Here is a 19,539-nt window from a genome sequence, read left to right on the forward strand (position 1 = left end):
CTCTCACAATGTCTCATGAAGAGACAGGAATGGAGCCCATGGCAGGAGCGGATTTACATTGTCTGATATCTCAGTCCATCACCGTCCAACAAAACCCTTAGAACCTTCCCTCTACAAACGAATTAGGCTAAACAAGGAAGTGAGCTCGGGAAATCAGAAAGTATGCACCAAGTTCTCACACGTAAACGTTATATGCCCAAACTCAGAATCAGTTGGGGCTTCCTAAAAGAAATATGATCATTGTGAGATTTTCTGCATTTTTTAAAGTCAAACTGTAGCAGGATCTCTCTCTCCTGCCTTGATTTGAACCCTTCCCTTTTCAAGTCCCAGTTCATTGCACAGTGTTTCCAGGCTCTATTTTTTAGTATCAGTTGAGTCTGGGGATGAGGTTAACCCATGACTGACTTTGAAATGATGTGTCCGTATTTATTATAGAAAGACTTTGAAAAGGCCAATGGTCAGTATTCATCCTAAAGGCCTTTCCCAAATTATGTTTCTTTAATATCGAATGTCATTGGAAGTCTTCCCCATCATATGTTTCTTGGTGTTTTGCTCTGGCCTCAGCAATATAATGAAACATTTAGGAGCAAATATGCAGAAAAGTAAACCAAAACTAGAGGCCAGAATGGCAAAGATCTCCACAGCTACAGTGAACTTCCCAGGAGAGCTGACATAAGCTGGGATAAAGGTGATCCAGACTGCACAGAATATGAGCATGCTGAAGGTGATGAATTTGGCCTCATTGAAGTTATCAGGCAGCTTTCGAGCCAGAAAAGCCAGCACAAAGCACAAGAGAGCCAGGAGTCCTACATACCCCAAAACAGCCCAGAAACCAATAGCTGAACCCACATCACACTCTAGAATGATCTTCTCCTTATAGGTCTTCATGTTCTTGTAGGGGAAAGGAGGGGAGACTGTTAACCAAAGAACACAGATCAGGACCTGTATGAGAGTGAAAGCCAGAACACTGAGTCTCTGCTGTAGAGGACCAAACCATTTCATGACATTACTGGCTGGAAGTGTAGCCCTGAAGGCCATCAACACCACTATTGTTTTCCCCAGAACACAAGAGATGCAGAGGACGAAGGTGATCCCAAACGCTGTGTGACGCAGCATACAGGACCACTCAGAGGGCCGGCCAATGAAAGTAAGAGAACACAGAAAACACAGAGTCAAGGAGAAAAGCAGCAGGAAGCTGAGCTCAGAGTTGTTGGCCCTGACGATGGGGGTGTCCTTATGAATTGAAAACACAACAGCTACCAGAGTAGTAACACCAGACCCCAGTAAGGAGAAAAATACCAGGACTATGCCCATCATTTCTTCATAGGAGAGGAATTCAACTGGTTTCAACACACAGCGGTCCCTTTTTTCATTTGACCAATACTCCAAGTCACATCGATAGCAGCCGTTAGAATCTGTAAGGAGATTAGAACGTCATTCATTCCATGAATCAGTGTGTCACCGTGACATTTGTTTTTTGATATCTATTAGTCCTGTTGGGCAGTGACAGAGCTTGAAAGTATTGTAGGTAGCCCTAAATGCATTATATATTACCTGTGATATTGCTGATCTCTCCCTCCGCACATGGTACACAGTCATAACAGCATACAGGCTTTCCTTTCTGTACAGCCTTACGAGTGCCTGTGGGACAGCTCTCACTGCACACTGCTGCAGGTGCCTGTAGAGAAAAACAACAAAATATTGGTGTATTTTATATAAATAAACGTGCAGAAATGTTTAAATGTTACTACTTGTGGAAGTGCTTTTACCAATACAAAACAAGACAATTGTGATAGACTATGTGGATTATGTATACATTATAGAATGCATGTTTTACATTTGCAGTAGTTTGAGGTTTGCATGTGTTATTCTTTTGCAACATAGTCAACATGTATTTAGTCCTACCTCTGCCTGGCCCCCTGCCCAGACCAGTTTTCCCTGGTTGAAGGTAAAGCGCTGTTCAGGGGGCATCGAGGAATCATACAGCCCCACAGCATGGAACTGCAGGGTCCCATCCTCCTCCTGCTGCCAGTTCACTAGGTCGTAGCACGCCACCACATCTCCGTTAGCATCAAACCAGATCTCCTCTCCTGTCTTTACTCTAAACCTCACCTCCTTCAGGTACTGCAGCACCTGTTCAACAACATGAAGAGAGAGAGAGAGAGAGAGAGAGAGAGAGAGAGAGAGAGAGAGAGAGAGAGAGAGAGACGCAGAGCAACACAGAGATACACAGAGAGACTCACATAGACGGAGAGAGACAGATATAGACAGAGACAGAGAGACACAGAGAGACAAAGAGAGACAGAGAGAGACAGGTAGACACAGAGTGACACAGAGAGAGAAAGGGAGACACAGAGAGACACAGAGAGAGACAGGGAGACACAGAGAGACACAGAGAGAGACACAGAGAAACAGAGAGTGACACAGAGAGACACAGAGAGAGACGGAGACACAGAGAGACACAGAGAGAGACAGGGAGACACAGAGAGACACAGAGAGAGTGGGATGAATCAAATGATATGTTATTTATGTTTTGTTGTATATTGATCTTGCTCACCTGCTGTGGTGTGTAGACTGGTCTGTTGCCGCTGTCTGTGTCATTCTTTAAGTCTGTCAGTAGGTTGTGTAGAGCGTGTGCAATGGCATATACAGCTGTGTACACTTTACTGGATATTCTCAGCTCTGACACGTCAGTGTATTGGTTCTTCAGCGTTGCTAACCTCTCTGTTCCTGTGCACAGCGTGCTGCTGACCCCCTCGAAGGAGCATTGGAACACAGTCTCCCAGAACTCCCTGAGCAGGGTGTTGTCTGATGCCTGGGAGGGGTGCACCTTGCCTAGGAACCCCTCCAGACCATCCAGCCTGGCATTCCTGATGGCAAAGCCCACCGCCCCCCTTAGGAAGCCGTAGGCCTTGTTCTCCGTCAGCACTCTGGCTGTGATCCAGGCCTCGCTGCCTACCCACTGCAGCCCTGGGTCTCCCTCCAGAGCCAGCTCATTCAGCAGGGGGATGAGGTCCCCCAAGCCCAGGAACAGTACCACCACCCTGGCTGTGGCCTTCCTGATCACCCTGACGGTTTTCAGGAGCTTCTCTCGGGGGTCTGTGCGGTGGATGGCCTCTTGGTACTCTACACAGACCCCTTCATGCCACGCTGCCTCCATGAATGTGGCAATGCCATTGTTTCCATAGTCATTGTTGCTGTTCACCACTCCCACCCAGTTCCATCCAAAGTGTTTGACCAGCTTTGCCAGGGCTCTACTCTGGTAGAAGTCACTGGGGATGGTTCTGAAGAAGGATGGGAACTTTTCTCTGTTACTCATACAAGCACAGGTGGCAAAGTGGCTTATCTGTGTGGAAGAAACGGGAAGATTTGAAATGATCTTTCATACATAGCTGATATTGACTATACTACCTTTAAAGAGCCAAAACTAGAAGGTGTCTCACCACAGGGATGCTGAATGGTCCAACCAGGGATGATAGTCCGATGGTGGATGTGGAGCTTGACTCCCCTACAATGCCCAACACGGCTGGAGATCTGGAGCAGGAGGAGGGGTCTCCCAGGCTGTCCTCAGGCCCAGGGCTGTTCATCAGGGCCAAGGCTGAGTGGATGGCCAGGGGGGCATAGCTACAGGAGTCATAGACCTGGTAACCCAGAGACAGCCCTGGCAGCAGATCACTGCTGTTGTTGATCTCCTCCAGGGCAAAGATCAGGGTCTGTGCAAACTGGAACTCACGTGGGTTGAAACTGGACAGCGGTAACAAACCAAATAAATTAGTTCGTTGACGCCAGGAATCTCATATGCCACAATCACATATGCCAGCAAAACTGATATACTCGGTCGAGATGAGTTGAGTATTGTGTTTAGCATAACAGAAACAATTTGTATACTTGATTTGTCCAAGAAGAAATGCACAGATCGTCTACAGTAGTGTTATTAAGCACTGTGCCTAATTTCAGTGAGAGACTAAAAAAATCTACCCTGATGAGAAATATGCCCAAACAGCTAAAAGTTCCCACAGACAGTTTTTTTCAACACCTACCTGATACAAGGTGTTTTCTCTGGTCTGGAGGTGAACGAATGGACCTTGAAGAGGGCATTCCTATGTAGAGCGAACACTGCCCCAATGTTGATGTCCCCCTCAGCAGATAGGAGAGGCAGAGCGGGTTTGCCCAGCGGAGAGCAGATTGGGGCTGGAGCAGCCATACCCCTCATCACCACCACCAGCAGCCGGAGAACCACGTCTGTTCTCAGTGCCATACCACTCTTCAGAAGGGCAGCTGTGTCTGAAAGGGCAGATAGAAGCGTTCCTCTTTTATAGAGGTGAAAATGCTCCCTAAGATGCTGGAACTGCCCATACACTCCCTCTCAACGAGTGGGATGTGGTTCTAGTGTTTATTGTCCCCGGAGTACAGGATGAGAGAGGGAGGTGGGATATTGTCAGAGGCTGGGTTATGCTGCTAATATGAGCAAGCTGTGGATAGATAAGTGCAGGCTTCTGACATTGTGGATATAAAACATCATATTCGTCATGTTTTTCAATAGGTATTTTTTGTATGGAAATTTAAACAAATACATAAAACAATAGAACAAGAATGGGATTCAAATAAATAATAATTGTACTATTATTTTACGTGTGTTGAAATTGTCACACAAAAAAAAACATCTGGAACAGCATGACACATATACATTTTTACTCTACAATGTCAGATGTTTGCACTTATCTGTCCACTGCTTTGCTCATATTAACAACATAGCCCAGCCTCTGTCAGTATCCCAACTCCCTCTCTCATCATAGACAAGGTTTTTGTCTAGCTCCTGGTTTGTCCCGGGGACGTAACCTGATGGTCGCAAAGACGGCCCTGATTGGTGCACCACTGATTCACATCACCACTTGTTACTATTGCAAGGCCCTGATTGGTGAACCACTGATTCACATCACCACTTGTTACTGTTGCAAGGCCCTGATTGGCGCACCACTGATTCACATCACCACTTGTTACTGTTGCAAGGCCCTGATTGGTGAACCACTGATCCAGCTCTTTGTCTTTTTGTAATCCTAGGGACAAGCCCACACAGTGCTTTTAACATAGTGTTTTCAAACATATTGGACTCACTTCAACAGACAGTACCAGTCAAAGTTTGGACACCTACATATTCAAGGCTTTTTGTTTATTTTTACTATTTTCTACATTTTAGAATAATATTGAAGACATCAAATCTATGAAATAACACATATGGAATCATGTGTACTAACCAAAAAAAGTGTTAATAAACAATATATTTTATATTTGAGGTTCTTCAAAGTAGCCAACCTTTGCCAGTTGTTTCCACTTCTGACAGTTATTTATTTGGCTCGGTTATTTATTACAGCGGTTTAAGGCCCTGTATTATACTGCAAGAGGTATCACTACTGTCCCTGGTTCGATTCCAGGCTATATCACATCTGGCTGTGGTTGGGAGTCCCGTAGAGTGGTGCACAATTGGCTCAGTGTCGTCTGAGGTAGGACATCTTTGTAAAAAATATTTTATTATTAAATGACTTGCCTAGAGTTAATTAGGGATAGCTGTCCCGCTAGCGCGCCCACTCCCTCGCACGCCGAAAGACTGATTTTCTTCAGGTGGTCTCATAACAAAAACTCCAAATACTTGTTCGTTTTTCAAAAAATCAGCCTGAAACCTTGAATAAAGACTGTTGACATCTAGTGGAAGCCATAGGAATTTCAATCTGGGAGACGGATGTACATAGAAACAATAGGTTTCCATGATAAGAGCCTGGGAGCTCAAAAAATACAATTCTGGTCGAAATGTCTTTGGTTTTTTGCCTGCCATATCAAATCTGTAATAGTCTCAGACATTTCTTTAACAGTTGTAGAAACTTCAAAGTCTTTTCTATCCAATGCTACCAATTACATGCATATCCTGGCAGTGCACTTTGGGCATGTCAGTCAGGCGGAAATTCAGGAAACTAGACCCTATCCCAGAGAGGTTTTAAATGTAAAACAAATGTGTTTAAAATTGCCTTTATGACAGCTTTGCGCACTCTGGGCATTCTCTCATCCATCTTCATGAGGAATGCTTTTCCATCAGTCTTGAAGAGTTCCCACATACTTCGAGCACGTGTTGGCTGCGTTTCCTTCACTCTGCAGTCCAACTCATCCCAAACCATCTCAATTGGATTAGGTGGGGTGATTGTGGAGGTAAGGTCATCTAATGCAGCACTCCATCACTCTCCTTGGTCAAATAGCCCTTACACAGCCTGTTTTGGGTCATTGTCCTGTTGAAAAACAAATGATAGACCAACTAAGTGCCAACCAGTTGGGATGGCGTATCACTGCAGAATGCTGTGGAAGCCATTATGGTTAGGTGTGCCTTGAATTCTAAATAAATCACTGACAGTGTCACCAGCAAAGCACCCCCACACCATCCCACTTCCTCCTCCATGCTTTATGGTGGGAACCATACATGCGGAGATCATTCATTCACCTGCTCTACATCTCACAAAGACACAACAGTTGGAACCACAAATCTCAAATTTGGACTCATCAGACCATATGACAGATTTCCAGCAGTCTAGTGTCCATTGATCGTGTTTCTTGGCCCAAGCAAGTCTCTTCTTCTTGTTGGTGCCCTTTAGTACAAACAGCAATTCGACCATGAAGGTCTGATTCACACAGTCTACTCTGAACAGTTGATCTTGAGATGTGTCTGTTACTTGAACTCTGTGAAGCATTTATTTGGCTGCAATTTCTGAGGCTGTTAAAACTTCTTGAGGCTACCTGGGACGTTAGCGTGCCACCTGTGGCGCACCCTATCAACAGCAGGTGCATTTCAAGAGCGGCAAATTTGAAACCAAATAAATGTACAAATTCAAATTTCTCAAACATACAACTAACTTACAGCCTTTGAAAGATAAACATCTTCTTAATCTAACCACGTTTACCGATTTCAAAAAGGTTTTACGGGGAAAGCATAAAGTTAGGTTATGTTAGGAGAGTACATTGACAATAGCTGTGTGCAATGCATTGTCGATTCAAAGACATGCGTCACCAAAACCATACAATCAGCTAAAATTATGCACTAACCTTTTACAATCTCCATCAGATGACACTCCTAGGACATTTTGTTAGACAATGCATGCATTTTTAGTTCTATCAAGTTCATATTTATATCTAAAAACAGTGTTTTACTATGGCGTTGATGTTCAGGAAATCGTTTCCCTCCAATACCGGCAGTCAAGTCATGACGACAAAATAATTAATTAATATTAGAAAACATTGCTAAAATATTATATTGTCATTCAAAGAATTATAGATTTACATCTCTTGAACGCAATGGACTTGTCAGATTTTAAATTAACCTTACTGGGAAATCACACTTTGCAATAATCTGAGCACTGCGCCAGAAAAATACGCATCGCGATACAGACTAACCGCCATGTTGGAGGAATCTAAAATCGAAAATACTATATAAATAATCCATTACCTTTGATTCTCTTCATCAGATGTCACTTCCAAAGAGTCCCAGGTCCATAACGAATGTATTTTTGTTCAAAAAAGCTCATCATTTATGTCGAAAAACCTCCGTGTTGTAGCGCATGATCTAAGCCAGCCGGACTTCACTTCACTTCAAGAACGGAAAAAATATATTTCCGTTCGTTCAAACATGTCAAACGTTGTATCGCATAAATCATTAGGGCCTTTTTTAACCAGAACATGAATAAAATTCAAGGCGGACCATTGGGTTTTCTTTTAAAACGTTTCGGAATGAGAGTACCCACCATCAAATCGCGCGCCAGGGTGAATGATGGACCATCACGTTCCATGGCTCTTATTCGGTCAGATCTCACTGTAGAAGACTCAAAACACTTTGTAAAGGCTGGGGACATCTTGTGGAAGCAATAGGAAGTGCCAGAATATAATTCACCCCCTTTGTTTTTCAATGGCATAGGCTCAAAGTCAATTCAACACATCAGGTATCCACTTCCTGTCAGAATCTGTCTCAGGGTTTTGCCTGCCAAATGAGTTCTGTTATACTCACAGACACCATTCAAACAGTTTTTGAAACTTTAGGGTGTTTTCTATCCATATATAATAAGTATATGCATATTGCAGTTACTGGGTAGGTGTAGGAGGCATTTAAAAATGGGCACATCTTTTTTCAAAAAAGTCTCAATACTGCCCCCTATACCCTAACAGGTTAACTCTAATGAATCCTCTGCAGCAGAGGTAACTCTGGGTCTTCCTTTCCTGTGGCGGTCCTCATGAGAGCCAGTTTCATTATAGCGCTTGATGGTTTTTGCAAATGTTCCGTATTGACTGACCTTCATGTCTTAAAGTAATGATGGACTGTTGTTTCTCTTTGCTTATTTGAGCTGTTCTTCTCATAATATGGAATTGGTCTTTTACCCAATAGGGCTATCGTTTGTATTTCACCCCTACCTTGACCCTCACGACTTCCGTCGAACTCAGTTCCTCCCCTTGTTCGGGCGGCGTTCGGAGGTCGATGTCACCGGTCTTCAAGCCATCGCCGATCCACCTTTAATTTTCCATTTCTTTTGTCTTGTTTTCCCACACACCTGGTTTACGTTCCCTCATTATTTGACGTGTATATAACCCTCTGTTCCCCCCATGTCTGTCTGTGGAATTGTTTGTTGTAAAGTGTATGTGCACTTCTGACTGGTTTTGCGACGGGTTATTCCACCCGTATTTTGTTGTTCTGGGTGCAGCTTGTTTTTGCATTATTAAAGTGCTCCAGTTGTTACCCATTTCTGCTCTCCTGCGCCTGACTTCCCTGCAGCCAGTTACGCACCGCTTACATTGTCACAATATAACTGATTATCTCAAATGCATAAAGAAGGAAATAAATTCCACAAATACATTTTTAACAAGGCACACCTGTTAATTCAAATGCATTCCAGGTGACTACTTCATGAAGCTGGTTGAGAGAATGCCAACAGTTTGCAAAGCTGTCATCAAGGCAAAGTGTGGCTATTTTGAAGAATAACTTTTTTGGTTACTACATGATTCTATATGTGTTATTTCATGGTTTTGATGTCTTCACTATTATTCTACAATGTAGAAAATAGTAAAAATAAATGAAAACTTTTAAATGAGTAGGTGTGTCCAAACTTTTGACTGGTAAGGTACAGTTGAAGTCGGAAGTTTACATACACCTTAGCCAAATACATTTAAACTCAGTTTATCACAATTCCTGACATTTAATACTAGTAAAAAATCACTGTCTTAGGTCAGTTAGGATTACCACTTTAGTTTAAGAATGTGAAATGTCAGGATAATAGTAGAGAGAATGATATATTCAGCTTTTATTTATTTCAATACATTCCCATTTGCGACCAAGTGTCAAACGGTGGGTGTAGCTGATGAATGGAAGTCAGGTGCAGGAGAGCAGAGATGTGTCACGGGTGTCGTAGGGTAGAGACCAAGACGCAACGGGAAAATTTACACTCATCTTCTTTTATTATAGTGAAGAAGGAAAACACAAAACACATATACAAAAAACACTAACGAACTTGACAGTCTTGTCAGGCAAAACAGCTAAACAAGAACAATCTCCCACAAAATCCCATGAAAAACAAACTCCTAATTATAGGACCCTCAATCAGAGGCAACAATAACCAGCTGCCTCCAATTGAAGGTCCAACCCCAATAAACTAAACATAGAACTACAGAAGACTAGATAGAACATAGAAATATACTAATATAGAACAATGACTAACAAACCCCGGACTGATAAATCAAATACCCCTCTACCTAAACACATACACAAAACACACCCTGAACCACATAAAACAAACACCCCCGCCACGTCCTGACCAAACTACAATAACAAATAACCCCTATACTGGTCAGGACGTGACAGTACCCCCCCCCCCCCCCCCCCCAAAGGTGTAGACCCCGGATGCACCTCACACAAAAAACAAAAATAACCCCCAAAACAAAAATAAATCCCAAAACTAAAGGGAGGAAAGGGAGGGTGGCTGCCGTCACCGATGGCTCCTGTGGTACACCCCCCCCCCAAGCCTCCTACAGTGGAGGTGGCTTAGGCTCAGGCCTTAATCCCCTACCTGACCAAACCACCCCCACTGCATACCTCTGCCTGAGGCCAGTCACTGAAGACCCTGGACTGTACTCTGGAAGCTCCGGATTGTAGGACGACTCTGGGAGCTCCGGACCGTAGGGCGACTCTGGGAGCTCCAGACCGTAGGGCGACTCTGGGAGCTCCGGACCGTAGGGCAACTCTGGGAGCTCCGGACCGTAGGGCGACTCTCCTGGTTCCGGACAGTGGGCCGTCTCTCCTGGTTCCGGACAGTGGGCCGTCTCTCCTGGTTCCGGACAGTGGGCCGTCTCTCCTGGTTCCGGACAGTGGGCCGTCTCTCCTGGTTCCGGACAGTGGGCCGTCTCTCTTGGTTCCGGACACTCCGGATGAGGCACTGTTGCCAGATGCTCTGGACAAGGCACTGTTGCCGGACACTCTGGACGAGGCACTGTTGCCGGACACTCTGGACGAGGCACTGTTGCCGGACATTCTGGACGAGGCACTGTTGCCGGACATTCTGGACGAGGCACTGTTGCCGGACATTCTGGACGAGGCACTGTTGCCGGAAGTTCTGGACGAGGCACTGTTGCCGGAAGTTCTGGACGAAGCACTGTTGCCGGACACTCTGGACGAGGCACTGTCGTCGGAAGCTCGGGACTGGACTGACGCACTGGAAGCCTGATGCGTGGGGCTGGTAGTGGAGGTACCAGACTGGGGACACGCACCTCAGGGTTAGTGTGGGGAGCAGGAACAGGACGAGTTGGACTGGGCTGAACCACAGGAAGCCTGGTGCGTGGTGCTGGTTTAGGAGACACCAGACTATGAATACGCACCTCAGGGCCAGCACGAGAAGCAGGAACTGGATATAGCGGGCCATGGGTAAGTACTGGAGGTCAGGAGCGCACCTCTTGCACAACCCGTCCTGGCTGGATAGAAATAGCAGCCCTGCCCAAGCGGAGTGCTGGTACAGGGTGAACTGGGCTGTGCAGAGGCCTGATGGTTGCCGTGCGTAGAGCAGACGTAGGGTAGCCTGGGCCTAGGAGGTGCACTGGTGGCCAGATGCGCTGAGCAGGCATCCTCCTTCCAGGCTGGATGCCTACTCTAGCACGGCACTTGCGAGGGGCTGGGATCGCTCGCACCGGACTGTGCGTGCGCATGGGCGAGATCGTGCGCACTTCCGCATACTCCGGCGCTCTCCACTCCATTTGCTTCCCATAATAAGCACAGGGAGTTGGCTTAGGGCTCACCCTTGGCCCAGCCAAACTACCTGTTTGCACCCCCAAATTTTTTTTTATTGGGGGTGCCTCTTGTGCTTCCCCTTTGGTGCGAACAAGGCTTCATACCAGCGCCGCTCCGCCTTGGCTGCCTCTATCTCCTCCGGTGGGCGACGATATTCCCCAGCCTGGTGCCATGGTCCAGCCCCATCCAGAATTTCCTCCCATGTCCATGATTCTCGATAATACATCTCTTGCTGCTCCTTCCTCCGCTGCTTGGTCCGTGTTTGGTGGGAGATTCTGTCACGGGTGTCGTAGGGTAGAGACCAAGACGCAACGGGAAAATGTACACTCATCTTCTTTTACTATAGTGAAGAAGGAAAACACAAAACACATATATAGAAAAAACACTAACGAACTTGACAGTCTTGTCAGGCAAAACAGCTAAACAAGAACAGTCTCCCACAAAATCCCATGAAAACAAACTCCTAATTATAGGACCCTCAATCAGAGGCAACAATAACCAGCTGCCTCCAATTGAAGGTCCAACCCCAATGAACTAAACATAGAACTACAAAAGACTAGATAGAACATAGAAATATACTAACATAGAACATTTACATTACATTTAAGTCATTTAGCAGACGCTCTTATCCAGAGCGACTTACAAATTGGTGCAGTCACCTATAATATCCAGTAGAACAACCACTTTACAATAGTGCATCTAAATCTTTTAAAGGGGGGGGGGGGGGGGGTTAGAAGGATTACTTTATCCTATCCCAGGTATTCCTTAAAGAGGTGGGGTTTCAGGTGTCTCCGGAAGGTGGTGATTGACTCCGCTGTCCTGGCATCGTGAGGGAGCTTGTTCCACCATTGGGGTGCCAGAGCGGCGAACAGTTTTGACTGGGCTGAGCGGGAACTGTGCTTCCTCAGAGGTAGGGAGGCGAGCAGGCCAGAGGTGGATGAACGCAGTGCCCTTGTTTGGGTGTAGGGCCTGATCAGAGCCTGAAGGTGCGGAGGTGCCGTTCCCCTCACAGCTCCGTAGGCAAGCACCATGGTCTTGTAGCGGATGCGAGCTTCAACTGGAAGCCAGTGGAGAGAGCGGAGGAGCGGGGTGACGTGAGAGAACTTGGGAAGGTTGAACACCAGACGGGCTGCGGCATTCTGGATGAGTTGTAGGGGTTTGATGGCACAGGCAGGGAGCCCAGCCAACAGCGAGTTGCAGTAATCCAGACGGGAGATGACAAGTGCCTGGATTAGGACCTGCGCCGCTTCCTGTGTGAGGCAGGGTCGTACTCTGCGAATGTTGTAGAGCATGAACCTACAGGATCGGGTCACCGCCTTGATGTTAGTGGAGAACGACAGGGTGTTGTCCAGGATCACGCCAAGGTTCTTAGCACTCTGGGAGGAGGACACAAGGGAGTTGTCAACCGTGATGGCGAGATCATGGAACGGGCAGTCCTTCCCCGGGAGGAAGAGCAGCTCCGTCTTGCCGAGGTTCAGCTTGAGGTGGTGATCCGTCATCCACACTGATATGTCTGCCAGACATGCAGAGATGCGATTCGCCACCTGGTTGTCAGAAGGGGGAAAGGAGAAGATTAATTGTGTGTCGTCTGCATAGCAATGATAGGAGAGACCGTGTGAGGATATGACAGAGCCAAGTGACTTGGTGTATAGCGAGAATAGGAGAGGGCCTAGAACAGAGCCCTGGGGACACCAGTGGTGAGAGCACGTGGTGCGGAGACAGATTCTCGCCACGCCACCTGGTAGGAGCGACCTGTCAGGTAGGACGCAATCCAAGCGTGGGCCGCGCCGGAGATGCCCAGCTCGGAGAGGGTGGAGAGGAGGATCTGATGGTTCACAGTATCAAAGGCAGCAGATAGGTCTAGAAGGATGAGAGCAGAGGAGAGAGAGTTAGCTTTAGCAGTGCGGAGAGCCTCCGTGACACAGAGAAGAGCAGTCTCAGTTGAATGCCCAGTCTTGAAACCTGACTGATTAGGATCAAGAAGGTCGTTCTGAGAGAGATAGCAGGAGAGCTGGCCAAGGACGGCACGTTCAAGAGTTTTGGAGAGAAAAGAAAGAAGGGATACTGGTCTGTAGTTGTTGACATCGGAGGGATCGAGTGTAGGTTTTTTCAGAAGGGGTGCAACTCTCGCTCTCTTGAAGACGGAAGGGACGTAGCCAGCGGTCAAGGATGAGTTGATGAGCGAGGTGAGGTAGGGGAGAAGGTCTCCGGAAATGGTCTGGAGAAGAGAGGAGGGGATAGGGTCAAGTGGGCAGGTTGATGGGCGGCCGGCCGTCACAAGACGCGAGATTTCATCTGGAGAGAGAGGGGAGAAAGAGGTCAAAGCACAGGGTAGGGCAGTGTGAGCAGGACCAGCGGTGTCGCTTGACTTAGCAAACGAGGATCGGATGTCGTCAACCTTCTTTTCAAAATGGTTGACGAAGTCATCTGCAGTGAGGGAGGAGGGGGGGGGAGGAGGATTCAGGAGGGAGGAGAAGGTAGCAAAAAGCTTCCTAGGGTTAGAGGCAGATGCTTGGAATTTAGAGTGGTAGAAAGTGGCTTTAGCAGCAGATACAGAAGAGGAAAATGTAGAGAGGAGGGAGTGAAAGGATGCGAGGTCCGCAGGGAGGCGAGTTTTCCTCCATTTCCGCTCGGCTGCCCGGAGCCCTGTTCTGTGAGCTCGCAGTGAGTCGTCGAGCCACGGAGCAGGAGGGGAGGACCGAGCCGGCCTGGAGGATAGGGGACAGAGAAAATCAAAGGATGCAGAGAGGGAGGAGAGGAGGGTTGAGGAGGCAAAATCAGGAGATAGGTTGGAGAAGGTTTGAGCAGAGGGAAGAGATGATAGGATGGAAGAGGAGAGAGTAGCAGGAGAGAGAGAGCGAAGGTTGGGACGGCGCAATACCATCCGAGTAGGGGCAGAGTGAGAAGTTTTTGATGAGAGCGAGAGGGAAAAGGATACAAGGTAGTGGTCGGAGACTTGGAGAGGAGTTGCAATGAGATTAGTGGAAGAACAGTATCTAGTAAAGATGAGGTCAAGCGTATTGCCTGCCTTGTGAGTAGGGGGGGAAGGTGAGAGGGTGAGGTCAAAAGAGGAGAGGAGTGGAAAGAAGGAGGCAGAGAGGAATGAGTCGAAGGTAGACGTGGGGAGGTTAAAGTCACCCAGAACTGTGAGAGGTGAGCCATCCTCAGGGCTCAATGACTAACAAACCCCGGACAAATAAATCAAATACCCCTCTACCTAAACATATACACAAAACACACCCTGAACCACATAAAACAAACACCCCCTGCCACGTCCTGACCAAATTACAATAACAAATAACCCCTATACTGGTCAGGACGTGACAATATGAGTGGACAAAGCACTTTACTGAGGCAATTATTAGAACAGATACAGCCGTGTCACAAAAAAAATGCCCAAAGAACAAGTGTGGCAGCACAAAGTACAACAACCAAGTACAAAGTACCGGCTGCCACAAAGCACGGCTACAAAACAAAACCCGGCGCAAACCAGTCGGAAGCGTGCCAACCTTGACAAATTACAATACCCCACTGTCACGTTTGTGTGTAGAAACGGACCAAGGAGCGGCGTGAGTATCGTTCCACATCTTTATTATTATGTGAAACTTAGCAAGACAAACAATAAACTATAAACAAACATTAAACCGTGACGACAGAGGTGCAACATGCACAAACTCAAAATAATATCCCACAAACACAGGTGGGAAAAACAACTACTTAAACATGATCCCCAATTAGAGACAACGATGACCAGCTGCCTTTAATTGGGAATCATACAAAAACCCCAGCATAGAAAAAATAAACTAGAACACAACATAGAAATAAATAAACTAGATAAGCCCCTCAGTCACGCCCTGACCTACTCTACCACAGAAAATAAGAGCTCTCTAAGCTCAGGACGTGACACTCACACAGACATGGAGAGAACAGGGGGCTAAATACACATAGTAATTATGAGGAGATGTAAACCAGGTGTGCAGGAAAACAAGACAAAACAAATGGAAAATTAAAGGTGGAGCGGCGATGGCTAGAAGACCGGTGACGTCGACTGCCGAACGCCGCCCGAACAAGGAGAACAAGGAGTGTCACGACGGCGGAAGTCGTGACACCAAGCTTTAACTTCCTGACTTATGTCTTGAGATGTTGCTTCAATATATCCACATCATTTTCCGTCCTCATGATGCCATCTATTTTGTGAAGTGCACCAGTCCCTCCCACAGCAAAGCACCCACACAACATGATGCTGCCACCCCCGTGCATCACAGTTGAGATGGTGTTCTGCGGCTTGCAAGCCTCCCCTTTTTCCTCCAAACTTAACGATGGTCATTATGGCCAAACAGTTTTATTTCTGTTTCATCAGACCAGAGGACATTTCTCCAAAAAGTACAATCTTTGTCCCCATGTGCAGTTGCAAACCGTAGTCTGGCTTTTTTATGGCGGTTTTGGAGCAGTGGCTTCTTCTTTACTGAGCGGCCTTTCAGGTTATGTCGATAGAAGACTCGTTTTACTGTGGATATAGAAGCTTTTGTACCTGTTTCCTCCAGCATCTTCACAAGGTCCTTTGCTGTTGTTCTGGGATTGATATTCACTTTTTTCGCACCAAAGTAAGTTCATCTCTAGGGGACAGAACGCGTCTCCTTCCTCAGCGGAATTATGGCTGCGTGGCCCCATTGTGTTTATAGTTGCGAACTATTGTTTGTACAGACAAACATGGTGTCTTCAGACATTTGGAAATTGCTCCCAAGGATGAACCAGACTTGTGGATGTCTTCTGACTTCAACTGTACTTGGCATCATTGCTCTATACAAATGAGTGCGATGGAGCAGAGTGTTCTGTTTTTCTTTTCTAAACTTGTTGAAGGCTATTTTATACCCACGTGCAACTAACACCAGGTGAGTTAAATTACCCAGTAAATGAGTATCATTACTTCCAACCCTCTACCACTACTATCACAAGCACTACTACCACTACCACAACTAGGCCCACCGCTACTACCGCTACTACAACTTCTACCACTACTACAATATACAATTTAGTCATCTTATCCAGAGCGACTTACAGTAGAGTGCAAACATTTTTATTACATTTTTTTAAATACTGGCCCCCCGTGGGAATTGAACCCACAACCCTGGCGTTGCAAGCGCCATGTTCTACCAACTGAGCTACAGTGGGACTACTACCACTACTACCACTACTACTACCACTAATACTACTACTACCACGACTACTACTACCACTACTACTACTACTACCACCACCACTACCACTACTACCTACTACCACTAGACCTACCACTAGTACAACTACCACTACTACTACTACTACCACTAGGCCTACTACCACTACCACTACTACTACCACTACCACTAGGCCTACTACTACCGCTACCAATACTACTACCACTACCACTAACGCTACTACTACCGCTACCACTACTGCTACCACCACTACCACTAGGTCTACTACCACTACCACTACTAATACCATTACCCCTACTACTACCACTTCTACTACCACTACCACTAGGTCTACTACCACTACTACTACCACTACCACTACTACTACCACTAACACTACTACTACCACTACCACCAGGCCTACTACCACTACCACTACTACTACTACCACTACTACTACAGCTACCACTACCACTACCACTAGGCAAACGACCACTACCACTACTACTACCACTACCACTACCACTAATATTACCACTGCTACTACCACTACTACTACTACTACCACTACTACTAACACTAGGCCTACTCCACTTCCACTACTACTACCACTACCAAAACTAATACCACTACTACTACCACTACCACAACTACTACTACTACTATTACTACTACTACTACTACTACTACTACTAACACTACTAGTACTACTACCACTACCACTACTACTACCACCACTACTACTACCACTACCACTACTACTACCACCACTAATACTACTACCACTACTACTACCACTACTGCTTCTACCAACACTACTACTACCAGCACCTCTACTACCAGTACTACTACTAACACTACTACTGCTCCACCACTACTACAACTAATACCACTAGGCCTTTTACTACTACTACTACTACTACTACTATCACTACTACTACCACTACTTCTACTACTTCTACCACTACGACTACTACTAGGCCTACTACATCTACCACTAGGCCTACTACCACTGTTACTACCACTAGGCATACTACCACTACTACTACTACCACTACTACTACTACAGCTACTACTACTACCACAAGGTTCACTACTACTACCAGTTCTACTCCTCTTAATCCTCCCAGGAAAAAATTTGAGTTCCAAAAGTGTTCTTTGTCTGTCTCCATAGGAGAACCCTTTTTTACACCGCTGCTACTCTCTGTTGTCATCATCTATTCATAGTCACTTTAATAACTCTACCTACATGTACTTATCTCCTCAACTAACCGTTGACGCACATTGACTCTGTACCGGTACCACCCTGTATCTAGTCTCACTATTGTTATTTTACTGCTGCTCTTTAATTATTTGTACATTTTATCTCTTATTCTTATATGTATTTTTTTAAACTGCATTGTTGGTTAGGGGCTTGTAAGCACGCATTTCACAGTAAGGTCCAGACCAGTTGTATTCAGTGCATGTGACTAATAAAATGTGATTTTAATTGATTTACTATTACTATTGTTTCTACTACTACTACATACAGATACATTTGGCCAGCTGAAGCAAGTCACACAATTCACAGAAAATGACCATTCTAGTTTTTTAATTTATTTGTGTCTTTCTCTAGCATTGTGATAATTCAAGACTGAAGATCCAGAGACATTAGACAGCTGAACTGTTTATGACAACAACTGTAATATTACATGAAGGGTAGCCAATACATTACACGATACATGCAGTACAGACATATATTAATTATAACACATTTCACTGAGACCTTGCTTTGTGTTGATGGTGGCATAAATGCCACATGCCCATTGGTGTATTGACAAACACTGGGTTGTGGCCCACAGGCCTATGAGGAGAGGTTTAAGAAGTCAATGTGGTTATTGATGAGATAGTAGACCATGATTGTCCAAAGCAGGCCTGTGAGACAGAGGCTCAGTAAGGGGCTTGTGTGTGGGCTCCTGATCTGGACCTGGACTGGACAGCAGCAGTCACTGAGGGGGTCACTGAGGGGGCCTGTGGAAGCACACCAAGCTGTCAGTGGCCACTGGGGTAGAGCATTGAGAAACATAGGCTATGTCAAGAAATTCGATTTTCTGTCTTCTTCATTATTGTCTTGACTCTCATAATGTGCGACCACACCTGTGTAGATATGGCTGCTTGGCATAATGTGCTGTTGGATGTGTGTTCAGGACTTATTGGACTTATTGAACATCCATGTACCCATGACAGATCTGGTCCACCAGCTGGCTCTTTCTCTTTCGAACCGTCTCTCACAATGTCTCATGAAGAGACAGGAATGGAGCCCATGGCAGGAGCGGATTTACATTGGCTGATATCTCAGTCCATCACCGTCCAACAAAACCCTTAGAACCTTCCCTCTACAAACGAATTAGGCTAAACAAGGAAGTGAGTTCGGGAATTCAGAAAGTCTGCACCAAGTTCTCACATGTAAACTTCATATTTTGCTCCTTTGCACGACAGTATCTCTACTTGCACACTCATCTTCTGCACATCTATCACTCCAATGTTTAATTGCTATATTGTAATTATTTCGCCACTATGGCCTATTTATTGCCTTACCTCCCTTATCCTACCTCATTTGCACTCTGTATATAGTCCTTTTCTATTGTATTATTGACCCCATTTTTGTTTATTCCATGTGTAACTCTGTGTTGTTGTTTGTGTCGCACTGCTTTGCTTTATCTTGGCCAGGTCGCAGTTGTAAATGAGAACTTGATCTCAACTAGCCTACCTGGTTAAATAAAGTTGAAATAAATAAAAAAATAAAATATGCCCAAACTCAGAATCAGTTGGGGCTTCTAAAAGTAATATGATCATTGTGAGATTTTCTGCATTTTTCAAAGTCAAACTGTAGCAGGATCTCTCTCTCCCGCCTTGATTTGAACCCTTCCCCTTTCAAGTCCCACTTCATTGCACTGTGATTCCAGGCTCTTTGACTTTGAATAGGCCAATGGTCAGTAACCCTGAAGGGCTTTGGTTGATGCCTTTCCCAAAATCTGTTTCTTTAATATCATATGTCATTGGATATCTTCCCCATCACATGTTTCT

General features: G+C 45.7%; 1 protein-coding gene across 1 annotated transcript; it reads right to left on the reverse strand.

Annotated features, from left to right (window-relative positions):
* Positions 1-498: 498 nt before the first annotated feature.
* LOC115163767 (extracellular calcium-sensing receptor-like) lies at positions 499-4,326 on the reverse strand. The gene is made up of 6 exons (XM_029715933.1): positions 4,041-4,326; positions 3,444-3,744; positions 2,558-3,346; positions 1,906-2,133; positions 1,555-1,678; positions 499-1,415 (listed from the first exon to the last, which is right to left on the reverse strand). The coding sequence occupies exons 1-6, from the start codon at positions 4,256-4,258 to the stop codon at positions 499-501; spliced, it is 2,577 nt and encodes an 858-aa protein (XP_029571793.1). The 5' UTR covers positions 4,259-4,326.
* Positions 4,327-19,539: the final 15,213 nt, after the last annotated feature.

Source organism: Salmo trutta, chromosome 26, assembly GCF_901001165.1.
Source record: "Salmo trutta chromosome 26, fSalTru1.1, whole genome shotgun sequence".
NCBI lineage: Eukaryota > Metazoa > Chordata > Actinopteri > Salmoniformes > Salmonidae > Salmo > Salmo trutta.

Excerpts from the sequence above, each read along its gene's own strand:
- LOC115163767 (XM_029715933.1), bottom strand. The coding sequence starts at position 4,258 with ATGGCACTGAGAACAGACGTGGTTCTCCGGCTGCTGGTGGTGGTGATG. Across the intron at positions 3,745-4,040 it reads GAGAAAACACCTTGTATCAG|TTTCAACCCACGTGAGTTCC; the intron begins GTAGGTGTTGAA and ends ACCGCTGTCCAG. Across the intron at positions 2,134-2,557 it reads CAGTCTACACACCACAGCAG|GTGCTGCAGTACCTGAAGGA; the intron begins GTGAGCAAGATC and ends GTTGTTGAACAG.